This window comes from Raphanus sativus, chromosome 4, assembly GCF_000801105.2.
Source record: "Raphanus sativus cultivar WK10039 chromosome 4, ASM80110v3, whole genome shotgun sequence".
In the NCBI taxonomy this organism is placed as follows: Eukaryota; Viridiplantae; Streptophyta; class Magnoliopsida; order Brassicales; family Brassicaceae; genus Raphanus; species Raphanus sativus.
In genome coordinates this window covers 49,266,009-49,280,722 of record NC_079514.1, presented here as the reverse complement: position 1 = coordinate 49,280,722, position 14,714 = coordinate 49,266,009, and the positions used below count along the sequence as shown (strand labels likewise).

The 14,714-nt window shown below is 30.7% G+C and overlaps 2 protein-coding genes across 2 annotated transcripts; both read right to left on the bottom strand.

The window, feature by feature from the left end:
* Positions 1 to 6,242: 6,242 nt before the first annotated feature.
* On the bottom strand, positions 6,243 to 7,642 carry LOC130511555 (transcription factor ORG3-like). Its single transcript, XM_057008704.1, has 2 exons — positions 6,981 to 7,642; positions 6,243 to 6,803 (listed from the first exon to the last, which is right to left on the bottom strand). The coding sequence occupies exons 1-2, from the start codon at positions 7,284 to 7,286 to the stop codon at positions 6,354 to 6,356; spliced, it is 756 nt and encodes a 251-aa protein (XP_056864684.1). The 5' UTR covers positions 7,287 to 7,642; the 3' UTR covers positions 6,243 to 6,353.
* Positions 7,643 to 8,162: 520 nt separating this feature from the next.
* Positions 8,163 to 10,190, bottom strand: LOC108837122 (protein STRICTOSIDINE SYNTHASE-LIKE 9). The gene is made up of 3 exons (XM_018610190.2): positions 9,720 to 10,190; positions 9,211 to 9,465; positions 8,163 to 8,908 (listed from the first exon to the last, which is right to left on the bottom strand). Exons 1-3 carry the CDS (start codon positions 10,001 to 10,003, stop codon positions 8,335 to 8,337), a joined length of 1,113 nt encoding a protein of 370 aa, XP_018465692.1. The 5' UTR covers positions 10,004 to 10,190; the 3' UTR covers positions 8,163 to 8,334.
* Positions 10,191 to 14,714: the final 4,524 nt, after the last annotated feature.

Sequence of the window (14,714 nt, the reverse complement as noted above, 5' to 3'; positions counted from 1 at the left end):
AAATAGAGCCGGTTTAGTATTACTAAACCAAATATATATATATATTAATATTACTTAAGTAAATATAATATATTTAACTATGATATTATCGTTACAATTTTTTAATTATTCTTAAGATAATGATGAGTTATCAGCTAAAGCACTAAAATTAATTATTAAGATTAATTAATAACTGAACATAAAATATTATTAAACCTAATGATTTAAGCTAATAATTTATCCTCTAAATCATGGAAAAATGACTAGTAAACATATTCACTTTTCAAATAATAATATAGATTAGAATAAAGTTATGTTTTGCTTTTCTTTTAGGATTAGTATCTATTTCATTACTATTTATAAGGAATACTCAATCATTGTATTACACGATTTATTGAATTAAGATTTAAATTTTACAAAAAAAATTGCAATCACTAATCACTGCGAAGAGTATCTGTGCCTTTTTCTATTCTCATTTTTTGTTTCAAATCCAAAATTTCCTTACTTGCTCGAGATCATCCTTATTTTTCTATTCTCATTTTTCGTTTCAAATCCAAGAGTTCCTTACTTGCTCGAGATCATCCTTGATCTTTAGTGATTTAGCTTCCGCTTTCCATCACCTAGTTCCCTTAACAAGAGGCTTTGTGAGATAACCCATATTTATATTAGTATTTGTAACCAGTAATGTTGAATGAGGTGTAAGCAAAAAAAGAATTGCTGCATGTAATATGATTTGCTTATTAAACCAAAACAACTCAATTACAATGCTTTGGTCGAGAATATTAGATTTTCAGGAGAAAGGGACGACAGAACTAAAAGAAACAAGAACAAGTTATTCTCTAATATGAGTACCCACATTCCTCATACAAGTACAACATCCTCTGACTTAAATCTGTGCAATTCAGCTTGTCATCATCAATATTGTCCACTTGAAGATGCAAAGTGTAGAAAAGCCTTTCTCCTTGAAACCTTGAAGATGAAACATCCACGAGGACAAACCCATCATCTTCTTCTAACCCACTTAACACATTAGATATTGAAAATTTAGGAATCTTGGACGATGAGATTTGGACCATCATTTCATTCTCTCCAAGCATAGTGGCAGAAACTGTCGAGACGGGTTTGGGCCATCATTTCGCTGAAGAGCTTATGTTCCACGCATGCACAAGGTCCAGTCATCCTTGGATATAATGTATAGGAATTAAAGAGGCATATTAAAACTATAATAAGATTAATTTACATACTGAAATATGAGTCAGCATAAGATCTTGTTGGAGGCGTGTGGTGATCAGGTGGAAGATGATTTTGGCTTCGTCCTCCCAGACATTTGGTTGTCGTAAGCCTATACATAAGCATCTCAATGTTTTTTTTTGAAAAATCTTATAATAAGCATCTTGATGATGTAAGCCTATACATAAGCATTTCAGTTTTTAATAGCTTTATCTTAATTAGGTACGGTCTTGATTTTAAAACAAAGCCATTCTTTATATTAAAAACTGAGGTCCACTTGATGTCTGTCGAAAATAAAATATGTTCTGGTTTAGTTATTCTTTCAAAAACGGAAAATTGTAAATGTGAATCAGTGAGGTTTCATAGATTCTTATTGTGACCCTGAATTAGATTAATATAATACTCCGGAAGCTACAATTATGATCCTGTAAATTTCTCTTTTAACAAAGCCAAATAAATGAGAATAAATGTTTTAAAATCGTGAAACGCTAAGAAAATGAAAACGAAAACGGAGACAATTATACATAATTAATAGATATATATTGCAACAAAAAAAACAAAAAAAATTTGTTCAAGAAAAACAAATTAAGTATTCATTTTGCGAAGACATTTTGTGAGGTCGTGTTTTCTGTTAAAGATGAGAATGTTACTTTTCTGATTCAATTTTTTTATTATTTGTTTCGTCATAGTTTTGCAATCTGGCTAATGTGCACTTCTCTATATATAAACTCCAAGATCAATGGATAACCATGACTTCTCTTTTATCATGTATTCTAACGTTTCCTAACCTGGCCAAAGTGAACTTCTTTATACACAAACTCCAAGATCAATGGATAACAATGCCTTCTCTTTTTCATGTACTTTAATGTTTCCTAACGTACCCTTTAAATGTCAGGACCATCTCTTAGTATTATCACCCGCATCGGATAGAGCCAAACATTTAGTATATAACAAAATCTATACTATTAAAGCAGGATTCTATTGGATTTTTTACTAAAAATACCACTTTCTTTAATAACATTGCATATTTCATTAAGGGCAATCAAGTAATATTAATAACACATCTATATTTGGTCACTTTTTTAAATCCAGCCCATTGCCCACATCATCTCTTTTGGACCATTTGGGCCGATTAACAAATCAGATTCAATTTTTATTTTTTTCGGATCGGGTTCGAATCATATCTTTCCGGATCCGGGTGGGTTCGGTTCTCATGCATAAGAACCTGAAAAATAACCAAATAACCAAAATATCTAAAACGGGTTCGGTTATTTATACTCAGAGTAACCAAAGTATCCGATTCGGTTCAAATTTTTGTATCTAAATTACTCAAAAGTAACCAAAAGTAACCAAAAATATCCATTCTATACAATTTTTTTGGGTAAACTTTTATCCAAACTACTAGATTTTGACCCGCCCTTCAAAGGGCGGGTATATTTTTTGTTTTAATCTTTTTTTTGAAAAATTATTTGTTTGTATTTGATTTATTTTATAATCATATTTGTGTTTGTTACTAATTTAATTTGATATAATAGTCTTTTAAATAAATGAAATATATAGATGGATCCAATATGTCACATTTATTGGGTTTTTAACCAAAGATTTAAACATAAGTAATTTTATGTTAAATTTAGATACTTGTTCATGTATTACAAAATTTATATGTGATTTGTTCTTTTTTATTTTTAATTTGAAATTTATATATTTTAGTTTATAGAATTTTATATGATTTAAACGGATAGTCAAACCCAAACTAAAACTCATAAAATATGAATTGAAACAAAAATTTGAATTATGAATAGACTTAAACCAAAATCTCATCATATAATTAAACTTCTTAATTTAATAATAATAAATATTACAATATCAACAACTTAAAATATTTGTGTTCAAATATTAATAACATAAACAATTTTTCGACCCACACTTGAAAGCACCATATATTTTATGATGTAAAATTTCATTAATAATTTTACAAAAATTATGTAAATTCGTAAAGATTTTGTCTATTTTGAAACAGGAAAATTCGGATATGTTTTCAAATCTATAGATCTAGTGATTCAATATGTAATCCGGTTTGGATTTCAAGAGATATTCATCAACTAAAATTTTGATAAAACCCACAAAAACCGTTAAAACCAGAGGGTGCATGTTGAACCTATAGGTGATTGATATAATTCAATTTTATTTAAATTGTTATTTTTTTATAAATTTAAAATTTAATTTCAATGTTTTAATTAGATATTTAGATAATTATTAATTGATAAAAGTCATGTCCAACATAAGTATTTTTATCTCCTATTGGTATAGGTGAACATACGAACATGACCTATTGACCGATACCAAACATAACAAAACTTATACCCGCGGATCTTAAAACATGAACATGACCTATTGATATAGGTGTGGTCCAACTATTTAATAAAATAGATTAAAAACTATTAACTATTTAGAAGAAATATTATACAAAAAAACACAGATACGATTAAAACACACAAATATAATTTTTTTTTTTAAATATAAAACAAAAAATATACCCGTCCTTTTAAGAGCGGATCAGAATCCAGTTGTATTTGAATTATATAGCGTAACTCTAATTTGTTGTAGAAAATGTTTAAATTATATTTTATGTGAAATGAAATATAAATAATTTAAATTTAAAAAAATTCTAAATTTTTAAAATTTACTTTTTAATACTGATATATTTATAAACTATATTATTAAATTAGAAAAATGACCTATTAATAGTCCAGCTATTTTATAAAATTATTAAAACTTTTTACTAATCAGTTAAGGAAAATATTCTACACAAATATGATTACAAAGAAAAACACAAATATGATTAAAAAGATACAAATATAAAAATTGAATTTCTAGAAAATGTAAAACAAAAAATATACTCACTCTTTGAAATGTTGATCAGAATCTAAATTGTATTATATTATCTTAATTAAACCACAGTTCATTTCCATTAATTTTTATAGTGGACATAATATTTATTAATGTAAAGTATCAATATTATTGTTTCCAAATGATATAATTTTTATTTATTGAACTACGTAAGGTTGTCCACAGTTTGTAATAAGTAGTGAACCACTAATATTTTGGAATTAAAGGGTGACTTTACAAAATATGAATACATCTTAGAAGCATTACAAAATTATTTTATGAATAATAATAATTACTGGAACTGAATTTATTCTGATGGATCCCAAAAGAAAAAAATAACCGCATATTACGTAACATATAGGTGGAAGTTACAGATTTAGGAAACCAACGTGGAAGTTACAATTTTTTTAATAAAAGTAATTACATAATATATCTAGATAATTATTTAGATGTATTATATTTTATGTTGGACACAACCTTTAATCAATTGGACATGTTGAAGAATTAATAGAATAGATCATATTTTATCCAAAAATACTCAAAAATACTAAAAATGACTACTATAGTTAACTTATGATATTAATTTAAAATATTAAAATAATTATAAATATAATTATAACATATATTTTTAGATATATATTCACATTTCGGGTATCTTCGGGTACTCATTTGGTTCTCGGTTCGGATCGGGTTCGGATTGGTTCTTCGGATATAGCAATTTAGAATTCATTCGGATATTTACTCCGGGTCTGATCGGGTTCGGGACCCTGATTTTTGGTCGGTTTGGGTTGGTTCTTCGGGTCCGGATATTGTGATCAGGCCTATACTCATTTAAAATGAAACACGATAAAGAAAGATAAAAAGCTTAAATCTTTTATAAAAAAAACAAATATATGAAAATATGACATTTATTAAATATTTGTCAATTTAGAAAAAGATAAAGGAAAATAAATCCGCGCTTTTAAAGCGCGGATCAAAATCTAGTTATATAATTAAATCTTAACAATTTCCCCAAAAACCAAATTATAACTTATTAATATAATCTGTGTTTTAAACGGCGCATGACGCTCTAAGGCACTGGCCTTATCGATAGGATGCATTCAAACATGGGTTATATACAGCTGTAGAGGAACTTAGATAAGCATTGATAGATGTTCCTAGGTGTGCACAAAAAAAAAGATGTTCGTAGGTTAAAAGTGTGTTTATGTGTTAGCTACAGACGTGTAACTATTTCTATAGTTACGTACAGAAGATAGTTATAGAGTAGACTTGTATACTGTAAAACACTAGCCTTAGTCAGCTATACCAAACAGTCTTATACACACCAATATAGTCAGCTATGGTCACACTGATAAAATCCAAAACACCAAAAAAGAACTTGAAACTAAAAAACTAAATTCAATTGCTCAAATCCAACAAAACCTAAAATTCTAAGAGCGTTGTTACCGCGGGATCTGAAGGAGGTTTTAGGGGAAAAAGTTAGTGTGGAACCCAGAAAAAAAAGAGAAAACGACATGAGAGAAAAAACATTTATTATTGATTTTGTGCACTGTTCATGGATCCCACCAACATGTGGCAATCTGCTATTAATTTATTTTAATTTCTCTTTTTACAAGACATAAAGTAAAAAAAAATTTTTTTTTAAAAATCTTTTCGTAGGTTTGTGGGATAATAATGCTCTGATATTTAAATGGTTGTCAAAGTAGTGATAGAATTCCAAGATGTTTTAAGGTTTCGTCAAAATTAAAACACAAGGCGCGCTTATGAAGCCAATGGTACACCATGGCTAGAGCCTTGAGAAAACTTGGTTCGCCTTAGATTGAGGCGTTTGGGCCATCGCCACGGTGCTTCTTGCGCGCAAAAGACGATGGCCTTTTTCCAAATAATATATTGTCCTTTTAAACCAAATAATATATTGTTGTCTATTATATAATATTAGTTACCACTTTTGTCTTTGTTGATTTTATTAATACACTATATACAACTAACTGTTAACAATATGTAAAATAATTAAAAATACATAAACAAAGAGTAGAAGACGACAAAAGATTTGGCAACCAAAGATTAAAGTATAGATAAAAATAGAAGGTTTTAGCGGTAACATGAATTTCATAGTAATCAGTCAATATTCGTAGCATGTAAATGTAATAATCGGTCATTGACTTCGACAAGAAAAATAAACGAAACAACTCGACTACGTGAACGTTAGATGTTGAGAAAAGGATGACATAACTAAAAGAAACAGGAACAGATTATCATCTAAACGAGTTTCCACATTCCTCATACAAGTACAACATTCTCTGGTTTAGCTCTTCGCACGTCAGATTGTGATTATCTATATTTCCCATTTGAAGATGCAAAGTGTAGAAGAGCCTTTCTCCATGAGACCTTGAAGATGAAACATCCACAAGAACAAACCCATCTTCTTCTAACCCACTTAACACATTAGATATTGAAAAGTTATGAATCTTGGACGATGAGATTTGGACCATCACTTCGTTGTCTCCAAGCCTAGTCGCAGAAATGGTCGCGACGTAACGTGTAACGGCCTTTGGTTGCGGCTCAACGTAATGTTCAATGTCTCTTTGACTCGATACTCGCACCAAGAGTTCTTCCTTCTTTTTTATTAACTTCTTCACTTCTCCTTGTAGCTCCGGTATGTACTTCAAGCTCCGAGAAACCGTCTGAGGAATACTTAACTTCTTCTGCCAAAAAGTAATTAAAGAAAAAAAAGTTAATTCAATATTCTTTCTCTAAATGGTATAGAAAATCGTATTATAAATATCACATCAAAATAATGTAATAAGCAGACTAATTATCTAATTATTGCTAATCGGTTTTGAGGTAAAACTGATTAGACTATATACGGAGTAGCTACTTACCGACTGATCAGAAGCTGGAAGACATGAACGGAGAGACGAGAACAAAGAGTTGATCTTCTTGCGACGGTCACGCTCACTAGCATTGTGATTAAGCTTCTTGGTCACGACCCCATTGCCCTCGGACGCAACAGAGACCCCCAACAATTCCTGAATCTCCTGATGATGTTCCACTCCATATGTCTCTTGTGCTGGAAAATCAAGAAACGTAAAGTCGTCGAGGTTCTCTCCGGCCAGGTAGTAACTCTCGTACTCTCCTGTCGACGGCCACCCAAAGTTTGGGAACACTGGAGGGACTAGTGCACACATTTTTGTTTGATTAATGAAATTCTGTTTTTTCTTGAACTTGGGATTGTCCTGAACTATAGGTGGATGTTTAAGTTCAAGCGTATATTTATGCCGATAATAGGATAAATTAAATAAATAAAATTTGAGAAACTATATAATAGTGTTTCCGAAATGTTATACGACTTACTTATACTATAAAGAGAAATATCTGGATCTCAGGACGTAAGTGGGCACATGCCAGAGTCTACTTACCACGCGAGAGCTATGTCCAGTCACCATTAATAAGAATATTGCATGCATTAAGAGTACACTCATTTACCATAAAGAACTTGAGTTCACATATTGGAAGATGACTCGGCCACAAGAAAGTGTTGGAGGCTCGTGGAGATCATCAGGTGGAAGACGGTTCGGGCAAAATATTCTAATGTTGTAAGCCTATACATAAGCAAGTTGTAAGCATATACATAAGCATTTTATTTATTTGTTGACCCACCAAAAAAAAAGAACAAACATTTTATTTGGTAATTATATTAAATGTTAAATTCAATAAACAATGGTCGGTAATCTATCATGTAAAGGCATTATCGACCTAGGGTCAACTTCAATCATTACCTTCAAACAATTAAGCAAATTATGTTTCTCTGATTCAGACATCAGATTAAACATTTCAAGAAACATGTCAAAGTTAGACTAGAAACCTTGAGTTATGGAATATTTCATAATTGGGCCCATTTGAACCCTTTAATGGGCGTAATTTAAACATAATGGGCCTGTACCAATTATATATTCAGTTGCTTACACAATGGGCCTGTAAACAAGAGGAAGGAGAGAAGAAGAGGTACGATAAGGAAGAAGAGGAGCAACTATGTTTGACAAGAAACAGAGAGCAGAGGAAAGTGTGAAACATAAAAGTTATACCAGCAAGAAGTACTTAGTAACTGAAAGTGTACATAGTACAATATGGATGCATATACTCTGCAAGCATGTCTATATTTAAAAGTACAAGCACCAAACAAGAGACACTTGAACTTACATAACATGACTACGTACATACAACAAACGGAACTACTCACTTGCGATCAAGGACCCATACGGCAGGCTTAAAAACCGACCCAAACCATATCTTACCATCATCTCTCTCATAAGCCTCACTCACATACTGCATTGTCTTCCCTTCTTTGTCCTCAAGTATCTCAACTATCTCCCCCGTCTCCCCGGATATTTTGACGGCGACCCCATGAGGCTTAAACCCGTTCACTAACCCAATCAACAACTCTAACTTCACCGTCTTTTCAACCAACTTACCTAACCACTGATTATTCACGGCCAGTCTTCCAAATAAGTTTTTCTTACAGTGTATGCCAATCCAAAAATCACCCGTGGGTGTTAAACGGATGTTGTCAGGATAACCAGGAACCTTGGCGAAGATATCACGAGTCCCGGCTTTAGGCCCTTTAATCCAATATCGATGGACAAGGCCAGTGGCAGACTCACATGAGATTAAGAAAGATCTATCTTTGTTTAGAGCCAAACCGTTGTTACAACGGAGATTGTCCATGACAACTTTGGCCTCTTTCGTCTTCTTGTTGTATCTGATCACTCTTCCTGACCTCTCACCGTTGACAGTCACGTAAAATACTTCCCTGACCAACAAAAATCACAGTTAGATGTAAATTTAGATTTGTTCAAATGCAAATTGTTTTGCGTTAGCATTTATACATTAAACTTTATGCTAAAATGTAACCGGAAACACACTACAATTTCTATCCATTTATTTGTTATTTACAAATTGAAAAAGAAAAAATTAAACTACTAAAATTTGTGTTTCGTTGGGACAAAAAAAACACATTAGAATTAACGTTAAGTAAAGCTTAAACATTAGGTAAAACATTTCGAACATTAGGAAGTAAGGGCATATATAAGTTTGGTAAAGCCTAAAACATACCTGAAATGATACTTGTCACTACTATCATTGAAGTAGAAGACATCTTCCTCTTCGTCAATATCCATCTGGTTCGCAAACATTACTTTGCGACCTTCAGCCTGGTCCACTACCAACTCAGCCAAGCCTCCTTCTGGCCCCACCTTCATGACCCCAAGGTAACCATCACAGATGTACAAGTCTCCTGTTTTCTTCTCGAAACTAAGTCCAAGTGGCCTTCCACATGTAGGTACTACTTCATGCCGTGAACAGTTTCCTCTATGTAGCATGGATAATAACATCATTGTTATTATTTAAAAAAACTTACATAGTCTGTAAACTGTAAACATATATATTTTCTAATTTTATTGGATAGAAAAAGGTATGAAAAGGATCCAGCACAATAATCCTCATAGTCCTCTAAAGAAAACAGTAAATAATTAAACAAATTGTTCTGTTTTCCTCAATTTATTTGGTCACTACGCATGTGTTGGTGTGGTCTAATTAATAAACGTTGTAATACAAAGAAAAACCTGTGAGGAGATGTGTATGCGAACTCAACCCAACCGAGACCATCTCCACGCCACTTGAGAATACGGCCGTCCACAACAGCAGCATAAGGACCCCCTCCTTGCGGATCCCACTCGATGCTCTCTGGTCCATCGACAGGAAGTGGTATGGTCTTAGCCATCGACAATACATTCTTAGTGCCGTTCAAATTGTCCGGCGCGATTAGGATCTGATACGAAATTACGGAAAAGACGGAAAAAATAGCCGGAACAACGGCCCAAGTCGGAAGTTTCTCACTAATCGGCATTTTTTTTTCACCAGAGACATATAATGGTTGGCGAGACGTGTGTAACACTAGCTAGCTGTTGTTAGCTTACATGATCAACGTGATAATAGTTATATAACATCAGACGAAATGGACAGAGGAATGTAAATATTTCTTTGTTGTGTGGATGCAGAAACGATATACACGTATTCCCATATCTGTCGAAGTGACAGCTGTAAAATATGAATACCATGAGTGAAATCCATGTGTGGAATCATCGAGTGTAACGTTTTTATTTTTAGGAAAAAGTTTGTACTAGTTAAGGTTGTAGTTTCTGAAACATGAGGTTATGAAAAATAGAAAGTGTCCAAATCTGACATAGCCACGAGTATACTTCTCTTGTTACGTCAGACGCTAAGTCTTATCCTATGGCAAGAGAAATGCGTTTTGTGTATCTTGAATATGATCTTATCTGGTATCTATTATTATCTAGAATGAACAAATCGAATTTGAATACATGAAAATTGAAATAATTTTTATAACAAAAAAAATAGTTCAGTAAATATTCAGAGTGTTGCATATAATTAAGTTCGACTATCTTTTTTGACTACCTACACGTATGAATAGCCGCCTTCAGCATATTCGTATGATTAGTCATAATACTGTAATTCTATACCAACTATAATACGTCTTTCTTGCCCTTTAGGTGGTCCGGCGCAATGATTGATGGCCAGAAGAAATAGCAAACTATGGCTAAGACAATCGGAACTGCTGCAACCTGGTTAAGATGACTCTGGCTAATCGACATCTTTCTCGTCTCTCGGTAACCTTAAATAAATAGTTTATTATCGGGGATGGACAGAATATCCGATCTATTATTCATTTTGATCCAAAAAATCTGGATATCCATAATTTTATGAATCTAAACAAATATTAAAATTCAATAACCGTCAAATCAGGAGTAAATCACAAATACTTATTAAAAAAAAAGGATATATGATACAATCTGTAATATTATAGCTGTAAACTGGGCGAGTCCACGTCCATTAGCCCGTATCTATTTGTCCATTTATTGTTTGTGGACAAAGAGTGACCATGTCCATTAGAACCATGTCCATTAAGAACCATATCCACTAAAACCCATATTTTTATGGGCTGCCATAGAGTCCATAATAGACCATATAAGAAAACTTTAGATTTTAATTTATAAGCCTATAATTTATAAGCCTATTATTATATATACAAGTTCATAAAATTAAAATTAATCCATAAATACAACAATTTTGGTTTTGGCAAGAAGTTAATTTTGCGGTTTTAACGGAAAAATTCGATTTTATGATTTTGGCGGGAAAACCTGATTTTCCGGTTATGGCGGAAAATCCTGATTTTGCGGTTTTGGTAGGAAAACTCGATTTTGCAGTTTTGACGGGAAAATCAATTTTGCGGTTTTGGCCGGAAAACCCGATTTTATGGTTTTGGCGGGAAAACCTGATTTTACGGTTTTGGCGGGAAAACCCGATTTTACGGTTTTGGCGGGAAAACCCGATTTTACGGTTTTGGCGGGAAAACCTGTATATATAAATCTCTATGTAGATTTTTAGTTATTTTATCAACTAAATTAGTTATTTGGTCATTAAATTTTTAAAAGTGTATAGTTTTAAAATAGTTTGTAATGAAATATCATTATTTATTAAAATTTCCTTTTCTAAAATATTTTTCCAAAAATGAATTTTTTACTATTTTTATCAGATCGACGGATCGAACGGATATCTGATAAAATATATTGATTTTCCGGATATTCTTAGCACTGAATATCCAGAAGATCACAAATCGAATCAAATCAAAAAGTTGATTATTTTTACGGGGTGGACCGGATCATATATATCTTTAAAATTTAGGATGTCCGTGTCTATCCCTACTTATTATGCTTGTCAATAATAGATAAAAATAGTGACTCTATTTTAATAGAAAAAATTGTCATTTTATCAAAAGAGAACACATAAATTCTCTATACAGTTTTTACTAAGGAGTATGACAAATCCGGAGATTCGGGAAATTTGGAGTATTCGGATTTGTTGGATCTGTGGATGTAGTATCTGGATTCGGATTCGTAGGCCAGATATTCGGATTCCGGGTATCCGTCTATATATCATATTATCCGCATATATCTGGATCTGGATTTGTAAAAATAATTAATAAAATATTTTTTTTTAAATATGAAAATTCTAAAATAATAAATAAGTTAAATATTTGTACAAGATTTATAATATAAATATGAATATAATATAATAATTTAAAATTAAAATATAATATTATAAAACTTTTTTTATGAATAAATATTAATATATCAAATATAATTATTAATAAACTTAAAAAGTCTAAATATACTTTATAAATACGGATCCAGATCCATATATTCGGATTTAAAAATTATGATATCCAAATGCAGATTCGGTTTTGAAGAATTCTTGATTTTATTATCAAGAGCCGGATCCGAAACGGATCTCGATTAAATTTAGATCCTGGATAATAACTCCTTGATTAGACGTCGTTGTTTTTTGGACAACGTACACTATGATTATTCAAAAGACTGTAATTTCATAGCTACTATATTATTTTGAGAAATAAACATGCAAAATATTTATTTGCAAAAAAAAAAAACATGCAAAATATTTAAAGCTGGAAAAGGGGAAAGGGCTGGGCGCTCCCCCTTATTCCACATGATCACATCAGCGCAGGGGCGAAGGCAAAGCATAGGTTAGGGGTGCACGTGAACCCATACAAATAGTAAGTTACAAAATTTTATTCTTAAAATCATTAAAATTTGCTAGGTAAAATGGTAAAAAGCATGTCCAAAAGCATATCATGCACCCATAATTTATCAAGTTTACCTCTTTCTTATGTGTCTTATCAATAATGCACCCATGGAATAAAACTCCTGGCTTCGCCCCTGCATCAGCGGATCCTCGTACATCTTTTACAGACATGAATCGCATTAAGAAAAAGATCTTTCTCCTACTATAAGTTTACAACTAGACGAATGGCCATTTTCATTGTTAATTACAATTTGTTTGGTTTTTGATATATATTAATCCTTCTGTACTAGAAAGATATTTTCTTAAAATTTCTTTAAAAATATCTTTTATGTTTGTATATATTTTTATTAGTTAATAATAATAAGTTACAAACTACAAAAATATTAATTATACTTACTAAAACTATTAACGTAAAATAATAATTACATAAAATTATATATTTGTTATTAATATTTAATCTATTTAATATGTATAAAATCAATTAAACATGCATGTTTTAGAAATAGCTAATAGTTAAATAGTCCAAAAAATAGGAACACTAGAAAAATGGGAACATACAAAATTTAAACTGTCATCTTTAGTTTGTTTGCAACCTAGATCTCAGCCAACAATTTATTAACTTTTTCAGACGATGCAGATTTTAAGCAAAGATGCAAAACAAGAAGCCTACAAATACTAAATATCAAATCACTATTCATACGCTGAACGGTTAATTGGTCCGCTAACATCAATCATTATAATCACTTTTGATATGTAATTAGAAGAGCATAAGGAAAATGATAAAATCAGTTCAGGTCTTCGCATGGGTAAAAATGTCAGAAACAAAACTGACCATCAAAAAGTTGCCAGAAAATTAATTCGACCGTCAAAACCTCAGCCCAACCACTGATTATGTTGTTACTAAGGTTAATAATTAATAATTAATTAGTTTTCAAAAAAAAAAAGGTTAATAATTAATTCTTTTGAATGTATTGTTTTCTTTCACTGATTATGCAATTTAAAATATACTCTATGTTTTATAATAAGTGTCATTTTAACATATTTTTTTGTTACACAAAAAGTATTATTTAACAATTCCAATGTAAATTATAATTACTTTCAGCTGAAAATTAATTGTAAACTGCATTGATTTTATAAATAATTTTATTTATCTCAAATACTATTAGTCAAAAATGTGTAACTAATAGTATTTGAGATAAATAAAATTATTTATAAACAATTTACATATATTTCTGTCACTTTTTTAATCTGTGTGAAAAATGTCAAAATGAGACTTATTTAGAAACATATGGAATATCAGAGATAGGCTTTAGCATTTAGCATAACTTTTTTTTTGCGAACTTTTAGTGGTCCATTAAATTTAAAAGTGGCAAGAACTTAAGTTACATTTTAAACTCTAGTACTAATTCATATTTAGCAGGTTAGTCGAACCAAACTTCAGATCAGAAACCAATTGAAGTAGAGTAGTGCTTAATTATAAGATTCCAGCAAAAAAAGAAAAGTTAACCAAGAACCCTAACTAGATGTACATCATAAATGATTGTAAATCATTATATGAAAAATGGTTAAAATGATTAACAATAAGAATATTGTTTAACAAATCTTATATATTAAAACAGAAGCCATGACTTCTTTCATGTGTGATTTTTTTTTAATTTAGACCATCCTATAGTTTTTATTAAATGTATTTTATTAACACTAATAATATATATAATCTTTTAACTACTTTAATTATAATATCTTTGATATTTTTCATTTTAAATATCAATATATATTTTAAAAATTCTAACAAATCTTTTTAAAAGATTTTAACAAGATCTTAACTTTCAAAATGTAAATATTTTCACTAATTTCAAAATTTGTTATGAAATATTATTATACATTAATATATTTTATAAAATTAAAAATATAAATTTATTTTTATTGTATAATCATAA

What these genes read in the sequence shown, in the direction of transcription:
- LOC130511555 (XM_057008704.1), bottom strand. Translation starts at nt 7,286, where the DNA reads ATGTGTGCACTAGTCCCTCCAGTGTTCCCAAACTTTGGGTGGCCGTCG. An exon ending in TTCCAGCTTCTGATCAGTCG is followed by an intron (nt 6,804 to 6,980) that starts GTAAGTAGCTAC and finishes ACTTTTTGGCAG; the next exon opens with AAGAAGTTAAGTATTCCTCA.
- LOC108837122 (XM_018610190.2), bottom strand. Translation starts at nt 10,003, where the DNA reads ATGCCGATTAGTGAGAAACTTCCGACTTGGGCCGTTGTTCCGGCTATT. An exon ending in GCATACACATCTCCTCACAG is followed by an intron (nt 9,466 to 9,719) that starts GTTTTTCTTTGT and finishes CATGCTACATAG; the next exon opens with AGGAAACTGTTCACGGCATG. An exon ending in AGTGACAAGTATCATTTCAG is followed by an intron (nt 8,909 to 9,210) that starts GTATGTTTTAGG and finishes TTTGTTGGTCAG; the next exon opens with GGAAGTATTTTACGTGACTG.